The 12,488-nt window shown below is 32.2% G+C and overlaps 1 protein-coding gene across 5 annotated transcripts in view; it reads right to left on the bottom strand.

The window, feature by feature from the left end:
* Window positions 1–812: 812 nt before the first annotated feature.
* TMTC3 (transmembrane O-mannosyltransferase targeting cadherins 3) overlaps window positions 813–12,488 on the bottom strand; it is a 55,380-nt gene continuing 43,704 nt past the window's right edge. For 2 of the 5 annotated variants that reach the window (XM_070600069.1, XM_070600070.1), the window contains exons 11-15: window positions 10,051–10,154; window positions 8,547–8,770; window positions 6,760–6,986; window positions 4,230–5,036; window positions 813–1,680 (exon numbers count right to left, since the gene is read on the bottom strand). In XM_070600069.1, coding sequence (XP_070456170.1) covers window positions 1,655–1,680; window positions 4,230–5,036; window positions 6,760–6,986; window positions 8,547–8,770; window positions 10,051–10,154 — 1,388 coding nt within the window. In that variant the 3' untranslated portion in view covers window positions 813–1,654. Of the gene's footprint in view, window positions 1,681–2,279; window positions 5,037–6,759; window positions 6,987–8,546; window positions 8,771–10,050; window positions 10,155–12,488 lie in introns of those variants that run through there. The other 3 variants (XM_070600071.1, XM_070600072.1, XM_008527128.2) reach the window with 2 other exon arrangements.

The raw sequence follows: 12,488 nt of genomic DNA, 5'->3' as shown, positions 1-12,488 counted from the left end.
CAGATATTAACATCTGATAAAAGTTAATAATCGCTTGTTAGGAAAGCTGCCCATTATTAAGGCCACTCTTTAGCAAAATTAAAATCATTGTGTTTCTTTTTTTCCCCCTAGTCTGACAATGCAATACTATCAAACCACAATCAAACATAATAATGACAACACTGGATGAATAGATCAGTACGACTGGTTAAGGACATTAAACAGTTGTCATTCTTGGTGCCACATAAAAAGAATTATGCCTATCACATCAAATAAATCATGGCTTTTTTAAAAATCACAATTCACTAAGTGATGTTAATTATGGTCCTAGTCAAACATGTCTGTAAAGGCTATTTACAGTATACACAGCTAAGCATGCACTATTTATAGTTTCAAAGACACCTGCCAGTTTATTACAAGAGGATATATATCTCCTCTTATTAAATTAATGAGCAAACTATTTTCCCGTAACTTGCAGATGAAGAAACTGAGGACATATAGGTAAACAACTCCCCCTAAATTATAGTAGTAAGGGTGGTACCAGGATTTAAATCCAGGCAGATCCATTAACCAGAACTCCTAATTATTTCACTACACTGACTTCCAACTGAGTATGTGCATAAAATTCTACATTTGAGTTTAACTGTCTCATTTTCTTAATTTACTTTCTGTCACTCAGAGTTGAAAGTGTATCACTATTAGGAACTAATTTAAAACATGCCTCTCTCAGATCACTGTTAATAAAACTACCCGCCAGCTCTTCCTTCTTTGTGGGGGCAGAAATCTCTTGATAGACTTGTATTTTTCATTTTAACACTAAAAGGCAATTCAGGTTAAAGTTTTAAAAAGTAATTTAATATTGGATATTTAGAAATATGGTACACACAGACACCATAGTAATATAAAATGCATACAATTTAAAACTATTTCCTTATGAAACCTTAACATAGATGTCTGACAGCTTCCAACAGATAACATTTTGGACAAGGTCCCAGATATTTCTGAGGGTTCATTTTAAATTCCATTTAGTCATGCAGACAATTAGGAGGCTTTTAAAAAAATAAATATGACAAATATATGGATTTCTGAAGTATAAATTGACATACAAATCTATATATTTTCATAACATTTTTTCATTAAAGCATCTTTAAAGAAGCATTCTGTAATATGAAGTTGAGAGCTTAAATTAGATGTAATGAAAAAGCATGATGTTTTACTAGAATTGTGTAATTCACATATCATATATTTACATAAAAGTCAACACAAAATTGCAAACATGTTTGTTTTATCCTCCAAGTCATCAACTTCATAAAATTTTACTGGAATAATTATAAGATAAAATTCCCAATTCTGAATGTTAAGAAGCAAACACATATAGGAGCAATATGAGAAAAACGTAACTCTACCTTCTGAGAAGCTGTGAAGGAGTCACATAATTGCCCCTTGGGGATTGTCAACGCTTTCCTAGAACTCCTGGGGAGTAGATTCTTTTGTAAAACAGTGAGAACTAAACTCTCTCTTTTCACTAGCACACAAACATATGACAAGCTTTCTTTTCCAAACAACAGCTCACAACTCTCAACCATAGGTTAGTAAACTGTGCTAAAATGTCCCTACCCTCGATTCCTCCAAAAAGGCAGCTCTAAAGGTGAAAAGAAAATCCATTACCTTTTTTTCACCTGAACAGACTGGATAAAATTCCTGTTGAGTTGAAAGAGAAGAAATAATCATCTTACATATAAACAAGTTTGATGGAAATTAAGATGAAATAAATACTAGTTATCAGAATAGTATATTCTTTAACGCAACTTAAAACATCAAAACTTAATTGGGTTATATTACTAATTTACAAAGTTAACGCAGGAGAGTTAAGGACTTTCTTGAACTAATTTAGAGCAGTGGTTGCTAAGCCTGACTACAAATTAGAATCACTCAGAGCTTTAAAAAAAACTGAAGCATGGTTCCACACCTAAGAAATTCAGATTTAATTGTTATGGGGTGAGGTCCATATTCAGAGCTCTCCAGATGATTCTGATATGAAGTGAGGGTTGAGAAGAAGTGATTTGGAAAAATTATTAATTATGCAGAGTGGATTCAATTTAAATTATTAAAAATTCAAATATATGAGCACTTCCTATATGACAGGTACTGTTCTAAGTGCTAATAAGGAGAAAATTCTTTTTTCTATAAAAATCATGGGATAACATTAATGTATCTTTTATCTTTGAGTAGTTACATAACTATTAAAACATTACTCAAGGCTTTATTACAGTCTGCTGTCATGAATGATTTCTTTCTACTTTTCTGAACTATCCTCACTTGATACTATATAACAAAAAGAGACCAAACTCAGAAACTTTTTCTCAAGATATGTGGAGAGAACACAAGAATAACAGAGATTTCGTTTTTCAGTCATAATATATAAGGTATACTCAACCTTATATCTGGAGTCAAGAAGCCACCGTTTAAGAACTGAAATTAGGTATTGCTTTAAGGCTTAACATAATCTGGATCAAAATGAACTACCACTGGTGTCAGTGCTTGCTTTAAAATGCCTAAAAGAAATCTATGACAGAACCTCAGGGAACCTAGGAAGAGTGGGTCTTTAATGCAGACCATGATTCTTGTGACCTATTTATAAAACATTGCTTCAGAGGAAGTTACAGGAAATATGGTTTTGAAACACACATAATTAGAAATTAGGTATCTCAAAGGAACAGAAGTACAGTTTTTGAAATACTGCATAATTAGAAATTAGTTACTATCCCAGGATGATAGCTTGAGCTTTAACATTTTAAATTAAAACCAACTTTATTAGGTAATATAAAACTCATCTGAAACGTATTTTAACTCAAGAAAAAAAATCAGATTTAAATTAATAAATTTGATTTGTATCAACTCAAACTAACAGTTTTCAGGTTTAAATTTGCTAAAATCAATGGATTAATTTATTAATTCCATCCTAGGCTAATTATCCTTTATAGCTGGACAGCAGGCCAAAAATAATGGAATTTTGGTTAAACTGTAACATATGTACATATAGAAAATGCAGTAGCAATTTGTTTTCCACACTTGATAGAATTAAAACAGCTTTAAAATTTTTATGAAAGCTCAGTAGTCAAAATAAATATTTAATAAAAATATACACAGTAACAAGATACCACAAACTTAGTGTTTAAAAATAAACTTTGTCACATTGTTTTGCCTTCGGTTAGACAGAATTCATTTTAGTTGTTTAAGGTATCTAAGAATGACTGAGGTGTTTCTGGAAACAAAATTAAAAATCAAGTAACACTAAGGAGATAACACTAAGATGAAACATAAACTATGTTTTAACTCAAAAGTTTAAATAAAATTATAGTAATTATTGGGACTTCTCAACATGACTGTGACTCTAAGAAATAAGAATAGTTTGGGGAGTAAAAGTCAAAGATAGTCATGATTATGTGGTTCATGCTGTGAAACTCCCAGTATGTAAAAAAATGAAAATGCAGTAAATATGAGCACCATTAGAAATGTGCATGTGTATGTATATATATTTTAAAGTTTACCTGATTAAAAATTGCATTTTAGAGTGAAGTTAAGGACAAGTACACAATTACGAAAATACATTTTTAAGCTAACATGTCATATGACTTATTTTAAAATGTTTCATCTGGCATTCTTTCTAAAAAATCAACAAAAGAATACCACATGAAAGAAGCCAGTATTCTTTTGTAGTGCAAAGTCCCTTAGTTAAATAGGTTACTGAAGAAAAAAGAATGTTTTCAATAAGCGTTTTTAATCCATAGCGAGAGATTCTAACAGGTAAAGGAAAAATGAAGTCAGGTAATAAATAGGAATTCACAGGATAATCAGCACATGTTGGATTTGCCCCCAGGGGATTATCATTCAGGCCTCAGATTATTTTCAATTGACAGTAGTCAAGATTATTCAGCCAGAAGAATCTTCCTTCTATAATAAAAGATCCAAATCTGCCACCTTTAATTTTTCTGCTACATTCACCAAAACTCAGAAAACGACTGCCATATCTTATATAACACATACCCTGGGTTAAGATAGACCTTTAATGAAAATCTTATTTTGATCATACGTAGAGGCAGCTTATAAGAGACTGTTAGGTATCCTTGCTATTTTTCAAAGCTCCCAGTATAAACCACCAAATGACATAGACTGAAGTTCTTTTTTTTTTTTTGAAGGTCTTTGAAACCACTGTCACATGGTAAAGACTAAAGAGCAATGCTATTCACCGTTTAAAATACGTTCAATCTCTTCTAGTCTTTTTAAAGCTGCAACTCTTTTCTTCTCAATTTCTTTTATTTCTTTTGTTGTTTTGTGAGGGGTCTCTTTGTCTGTATTTTTTCCTAATTGTTTGTTGGATTTAGACTGACTTTTATTATCACTTGTATTTATTATCTGGGTGGGTCTGGGTTCATTTCTGATTTCTTTTACATTTTCAGTTGGAATTTTGTCTCCTTCTACACCTGAGGTTTTACCAGCTGGGAATATTGGCTGTTCTACAATATTAGATGAGGAAATTTTATCCCTGACTATATTCAAATGGCGTTGAATATATTCTTCATGTGGTGCTAATGCCAATGTTTCAACCAGGCATCTTTCAGCTTTTAATAAGTCCTTCTCCTCAAAATAAACAACACAAAGATTATGTTTTCCTTGCACATTGCTTGGATCCATCTCCAAAATCTTTTCAAAACATTTTTTTGCTCCAAGTATATCTTTCTTTTGATTCATCAGAATGTCTCCCTTTAAAATGAGACCCTTGATATGATCAGGATAGTATCTAAGTAACTCTTCCAAAATTGGCAAAGCCATTAATTCCTTTGCAGTCTGAGAATATAGGAGAGCCAGATTAAACAAAGCACTTCTGAAGTCAGCTTGTAACTTTATGGCTTTCTTCATCCACATCTCTGCTTCACTGTCCTTTTTGTCATCCATGGCAAGCATTCCCAGATTGAAATAGCCATTAGCGTCTTGTGGCTCTTCATTTATATAGCTCAGAAGTCGTTTTCTAGCTTCAGGTCTGAGTTTAACCTCACCTAAGAATAATTTTTTTAAGAAGAAAAAAACTATATTGTTAGCAAGTGAATTAAGTCTGAGGGAAAAAGCCACTTTCAAGTATTTATTGAGTTAGATTACAAAAAGACAGCATCAAAACAACTAACTGCTGTACCTAAATCAAAAAGCAGAGAGTGAAAACCTTGAAGTCTTCATAGGAAAGACAGTGTGTTTGAAACATGGAAATGATAGCTTATTTCCTTTCCTTTAAAGCAGTAAGAGCATCTCAAAAACCAAAGTGGGTGAAATATCTCTTTATAGTTTAGACACTAGCTGGCAGTAGCAGAGGAAGAACAGAGAAGTAACGGGAAGAGGTACTAGATTTGCCCACAAAGACATGTATTCAATGTTGACTCTGTTAACGCTATGACTTATGCACCGAACAAGTTATTTAACTGCCTGGGTTAACTTATTGAATTGTCTAAGAACTATATGAGCCATATGTAAAAATGCTCCGCAAACAGTAACTATTACTGAGTAAACAAAATGTTTCAGCCTTACTAAATCAGAGATTTTTGTATGTTACTTCAAATTTTTTAGGATGTTTCAAAGGTAAAAATATACCATTAAATATAAAACATAAATATAAATTAGGATTTAGGAAACATATATTAAGATAATTTCTACGGTAAATAAAACAAAAAAAATTCAAGTTCTACATCTACAAACCTTAGGGTGCAATCTTGTGTTGGATAACAGGCATCTTTCATGATTACTAAGGTTAGCTAACTTTACAACCGTACTATTAGCTTTTCTCCAAACTCACGTTTTTTTCGAATACCAGGCATACAGTTCTCCCTCTATTCTTTTATTTGACAATACAGTGAATAAAGAAAATTTGAAAATAAATCAGTAGGCTTAAGTTCTTGTCTTGGACTAGTTACTAAACTAGCCATATGAAGTTGGGGTAGGTATTAGGCCTACGTGATCCTCACTCTCTAATCTACTAAATAGAAGATTGGCAAAAATAGACTCAAAGGTCCTTTTTAGCTCTAAAGTAATATGATTTTATGATTTTTTCATTTTTTGCAAAGTTTTAAAAAAGTATCTAAGAATTAACCAAAAAAGAGTAAATATACAGACTTTTCTGAACATAAAAATTAAGATTATAAATGATATATACAGCTTTCTGAAGTAGTACTGAAAGTCTTACATATCAAAGATCCTGATTTATTGTGATTAATAATTTAGTTCTGCTAAATTATAGAAAATACCAGATATAACAATAATATCTGAGAAAACAGTAAGACTGGATATAAAATGATATCAAAAGTATTCGGTCTTATAAACCAAGAGAAAATAGGACACTATTTTTTTCTAGAACATATAATGCTCTTGGCTCCCTAGAAAAAAATAGGTAAAAAACTTTTACAAGTTCAGATTACTTGGATGGTGTATGTATATAAGAGATTATATTTCCATGCATAAAATGACAGAGTAGATTAATAAGGCATAGCTTAATAGACTGCCTAAAAAGTCTTAACACATACCAGAAGAACTAACAATTAGTACTGTCATATATGTTAGTGCACATTATGTGAAAAGTTTACTTCAAGTATTTTAAATATTCTTATAAATCATTTATGCACAGTTTTGACAAACTATCCATTCATAAAACATTTGCTATGGGTAATGTAAGTTAAGCTTTTATTATATTTCAAACTATAATATGTTTAAATATAGAAATATTTTGAAAAAACATACCTGATTCTTGCATTAATATAGCAGAATTGAATAATGCTAACTTATGCTTTGGATTTAGTTCTAAAGCACGATTAAAGTTTTTTAGGGCTTCAGTTGGTTCTTTCAGTTCAATATGAACAATTGCCAAGTTGTACCAAAGATCTGCATTATTTCTGTCCAGCTCTAGTGCTTTAAGATATGCTTCTTTTGCCTTCAGAGGTTTATTCATTTTTAAAAGCAATTCTCCTCTGTGGAAAAAATCAAACACAAGCTTTACTTCAAACATTACACGTCAGTTTGTAGATACTATTTTCCACAAGTTTTAAGCTTTTCCACATATTCATAGCTTTCCTTTTTCCTTTTAACTTAGGCTCTTACAGTTGTCTTTCAAAAATAACTATCTGAAACTGTCCTCAAACCTGACCTCATTAGTTTAAGTAAATTCGGCCTGAATATGTTTTTAAATATTATTAAAGAACGAAAAAGTATGCCTGACTTTAGAGAGTAAGATGTGGGAGGTACCCAAGAAAGGGGGACAGAGAAAATAGATTTGAATATATCTTGCAAGAAAGCAGACTAGACCACATCAGAAAAACGACAGCAGCCAGAGTGGGAGACCAATTTGTCAGCAGACGAAGTTGCAGCCTTTGTGATAGGGAAATTTTACCATGCAAATCTATGTTAGAAGTCTCACCATACAAAAAGGAGGACATTTGAAACTTTTAACCCCTTCTTACATTAATTTAGTCTTCTTCAACATATCCTTATAAAATGACCATTCATAAAAGAAAAGAAAAAAAAAACTAAAAGAGCTGACTGGGTAGGGAAGGTGCTGGTGCCACCTGCAGACACCTTTGAGGAATACATCTGGAACTGAGGACTACAGTTGAAAACCATTTTACAAATCTTTCTAAGATGGTTCTATTTTCTGTTACAGAGCTTCAAAAAGTCATTTTGCCTAAGTACATATGTGCAAATCAATTTAAGTGGTGATATGAGAGTAACTTTTACTATGATGCTATTCTTTCCTAAAGTATCAGCACAGGAATGAAATCAAATGAACTATTAATATTCTCAATTAAGTAACTGCCAGAATGAGTGTTTGTCCAAAATGCTATTTTTTAATGCAGAGATTGTTGAATAATTCTTTATATACTAAGATGATAGGTTTTATTTACAGATGCAACCCCAGTGAACTTAGTGAATTTCAACAAGTACTGGATAAAGCTGAATAAGTACAGCCTCCAACTTATAAACAGATTTTATCTCAAAAACTTACTAAATTCTGCATGATTTTCCCCATAGAAACAGTCACAAATTATGATTAGGTTTCTGGGTCAGACTACAAAACATAGTTTACTATACAATCTTCCTCAAGTATAATAAAAACGACAACACTTATATGGGAAAAAGTATCAAGTCCTAATGCGTGATACCAAAATTGTTTTTTATGGACAACTAAAAAGTTTCTTTGTGGTAAAGGCATCAATAACCAGTCAATTCTCAGTATTTATTTAAGAAAGCTCTTGAAAATTGGAAATTAAAGGTAATTATTATAAAATGTAAGTCCCAAGGGTTTTAAATAAAAATGAACTTGGTATTGAGAAGCAAATGAAACTAAGCAGCTTCTTCTACCCTTTCATCTAAAACTTAAGTTTGCCATTATAGGTTATAGACTCTCTTATCAATTTCAAATCAAATCAGTTAAATTTGTTAGTCTAAAACAGGCTCTATTTCTATGCTCTTGGTTGCCAACTAAGATTGCTAAAAGAAAAAAAAACCAATTTAGACAAAAAGTCAAAATGTACATGCAAATGCAGCTTCCATCTTCTAGAGCGACAGCGTAAAGCAGACTACAGCACCTGCTAATGTAAGCCTGCTTGAAGTCGGGCCTCATGCTTATCGCTTGTCGGTACAGCTGATCTGCTTCTTCCAGTCGGGACTCATTTGCTCGGATCAGGTTGGCCAGATTGATATAAACATTTAGGTGGTTAGGGGCAATTCTGGCTGCATATTTTTTACCAGGGATAATCTGTTCAGAAGGAAAGGCATTTTCATAATTTGACATTGCAGTATCAAATAAAAATCAAAAGTATTTCTATTGGCTTATTTCACACAGAACATAAAAAGATTATCCTACCAGTTCTACTGCTATATTAAAATAGATCACAAAAATGTGAAAACATCAGTATTCATGAAACATAAATAAAATATTTTGTGGCACTTAAGGATATATTTCTTCATTCATGCCAGCTCAGCAAAATATTATTAGCTTTTTATTTATATGTATAATTTTGTGAAGTCACATAAATCACAACTTTTAGAGGCTTACTATGTCTTACATAGTCTCTTACTATGTTTGTGTCAGACCAGGAATAGAACTTAGTTCTCCTTTCTCTCAGTCTAGTGAATTTTTTACACCATGTCAGCTTTCATGTTGTCAGCAAAATATTTCCTGGTTGTGACAAAGGGAAATTAATTTTATTTCAGAGTTACAGTAAAACCTCACTTATCTGGTGGAGTTAGGAAACAAAACTCTCTGATTATTCAGATTAAGTAAAGGTTATTATATGTAATACATATGTACACAAATTTTCAATGAACATAATAAATTGTATCCAGTAAGAATCTACACTGAACAGAATTTAACTTTAGAATTTTAGGACTGAAATAATTCTTAAGATACCATGTGGTCCAACTCTGTTTTTAAAACATTTACCAAACTATGCATTCAATCATTTTAATATTACTATTATTATTACCATAGTATTAATATATACTCCAGTTGAGAAAACTGTAGCCCAGGGCAAACTATCTTTTCTGATGACACACAGCTGGTTGAGGGGAGGATCCGATTTGCCAGCTTTGACACTGTATTGTGATAGCCAATGAATCCTGTACTCGTGTCATTATAACACTGATGGGCACAACACAGCAACAGAGGTATCCATTCATTTTATCGCTTTGTTTTAGTCATTTACTTTTTGATAGGAATGATGTTGAATTTAGTGCTTAACATAAATAAAATTCTCTTCAGTCATTTAATTCATCAGTAACTTATAATCAAGAATATCAAAAATTCCGAACTTTATGGATTTAGTTTTCATAAATAGACTAAAATTTTTTTAAAAAATTAAGTAGCTGGAAAAGTAAATGTACTACTTTATAAAACTTGCAGTAAAAGATGGTTCATTGGACACCTTACTTTTATATCAATAAATTGAAAAAAGAAAGATTTTCTCTTTAGATAATTCTATTCAATATGGACATCTAGTAGACACGACACAATAGATATAAACTATGACCACTTACTTGAGGCATCAGGGACTTCGCCATCATGTAAGATTCTTCAGCTTCTTTGGTTCTATTTAAATTTTTATAAGTTCTTCCTACATTCATGTGGGCACCAATATCATCTAAAAGTTTAAAAGAATCATCTGTTGGCAAATATACTAAATAGTATTCAATGCAAACTACTAAGAAGACATGTTTCTAGCAACAAACACACTAGGCAAAAAATGCAAAAGCAGGCAATAGGTCCTGCTTCCTCCTTAAAGCTCTTCTAACACAACTTCATATAGCTTAGGATCAATGCTACACTAGAAAATTATTAAATAAAGTATGGTAAGGACAGAAAATATACATACGACATGAAAAAACTATTTGAATGGATCCTTGAAGAGTTAAGACATGAGAGGGGGAAAATAGAAGTAAAGAAAAATTTACATCATTTCCCTTCACTATATTTTACTATACTATACTAAGGCTTATTTCCATTTTCTTAATCACATAACTTTGGAATTCACTCAAAAACTGTGACTCAACTCTAAAAGTGAAAAGGATCATCATGATTCCTAGAATTATTTCAAGTATATAACTAACAAATATGCACCCATGGCTGAATAGGGGTAGAGACTGAAAAAACTCTGTGATTTTGTTTTCAAAAATTTTTGTGAATGTGGTTGGAAAGCACATACAATGGAATATCTGGATTCTATAGCTATTACTTAAGATACAGCAGCCCATCTCTCTTAAATGATGATAAATTCCTATACAATTTATTTAAAACTTTTAAAAAGATTGTTTAATATTAGAATGTCAGGAACTTTTGTCTCATTTTCTAATATGGAAAACCCAATCCTCAGCAAATGTATTCAGGGATAGAAAAATATGTAATTTAAATAAGAAAAATCCTAGGGTTCATTGCACACTAGTTTTAAGACACATTTCCCAGTATATATTTCAAAAAAGTAGAACAAAGATAGAAGGGAGAAGATCTTAAATCAGACAAATTTTACTCAACATGAATCTCTAACAGACATGACAAGGTTTCAAATTATGATTACTACTTGCCTGTGAAACCGATGATTTTGCAATTGTGGAATAGTTCTCTGCCTGCAACTCCCAGGACACATAGGGGCCAAGCATATATATTTTAGGCATTCCCCTAGGAGGAGAGTAACAGTCCTAAGATCTTGCTACATTATGTTTCAGGCTGGCAATTGTGTGCACTGAACAAAAACTGTCAGATGCAGTACAGGTTTGGTTAGAGAACTAGGGGACAAGGTTGGAGGAAAGGGGTTAATGTCTTGTTTTTAGATGTATTGCTGAGTGTCATGGGGTCACAGGTGCGGGTCAAGCGAAAAAAAAAAAAAGCTTATGCTAACCATTCCCAATCTTGGCTGCAAATCAGCGTACCTATGTAGCTTTTAAAAATTCAGATTCCTTCGCACCATCCAGCTCTATCACAACAGAATCTTCAGGAATAGGATCTGCACAAATGTTTTTAAAGAGTTTCAAAGGCAATTTTGATGTAGAGCCAAGGCTGAAATTCACTGCATTACCAAGTACATATAAAAAGAGTAGGCAGTCTTTGTTCTTATATAGCTCCTTTTTTTTTTTAAGATCAGATAAATCTATACCATTTACTATAGAGATCAGAAAGTTATTTAGGAAAAACTAAGGATATATAGAATCTGAAAAAATTAATTATACAATAAGAATCTAAGGAAAGAACAAATAAACTGACAGTTTAGATAAATAGAAGTGTAATTATGTCTACTAACTATTTTAAAATGTTACTGAAATCAGCCCCAACCAACCTTAGAAAAGAAAGAGGTGATCTATTTGTTTGCAAGGTGAAGCAAATTACTACCCACTGCAATCAGATTCTTAGAATTATGGCAGGGAGATACTCTCAGCAATGAAGACTTTGGACACTAGAGTAAAGCAGCCCTACTTTCTCAAAGAACAAAGACAGCAATTACATAGCCTTCAGCATCAAAAAGACTACATAACACAGCTAATAAAATGAAAGACATAATTTGTAAGCAATTTCTTTTTACCTTACAAAGCTTTAAGATTCCTGAGGAGGAAATAGCATTATTGGTAAGGTAAATTTAAATTTGAAAAAGAAGGTAAGAAAAGCAGGCAAGATGTAAAAATCAATGACATTTAAATGACTAAAAAGCTATAGAATTTCAAAGAAAAATCTTGCTACTATAAGTGGACTACCCATACCAACAGCAGCACGAATCAGGCAGTTCATCTGTGACTCAACGTACATGAGCCCTGGCAAGCAGCAGGCAACCCTGTGCTGAATAGCTCTTCAGCTACCGACAGTGAGTTAAGCATTACCACACTGACGGCCCCAGGCATCTATGTTGCTTTCCAGTATTTCTTGTCCACAAAACTGTCCGTCAATTCATTTAAAAAGATAAATTTATAAACATCTGGAAACTCTTAAAAAC

This window comes from Equus przewalskii, chromosome 29, assembly GCF_037783145.1.
Source record: "Equus przewalskii isolate Varuska chromosome 29, EquPr2, whole genome shotgun sequence".
Taxonomy (NCBI): domain Eukaryota; kingdom Metazoa; phylum Chordata; class Mammalia; order Perissodactyla; family Equidae; genus Equus; species Equus przewalskii.
The sequence above is the reverse complement of the archived record's forward strand: the minus strand, read 5'-3'. Positions and strand labels throughout refer to the sequence as shown.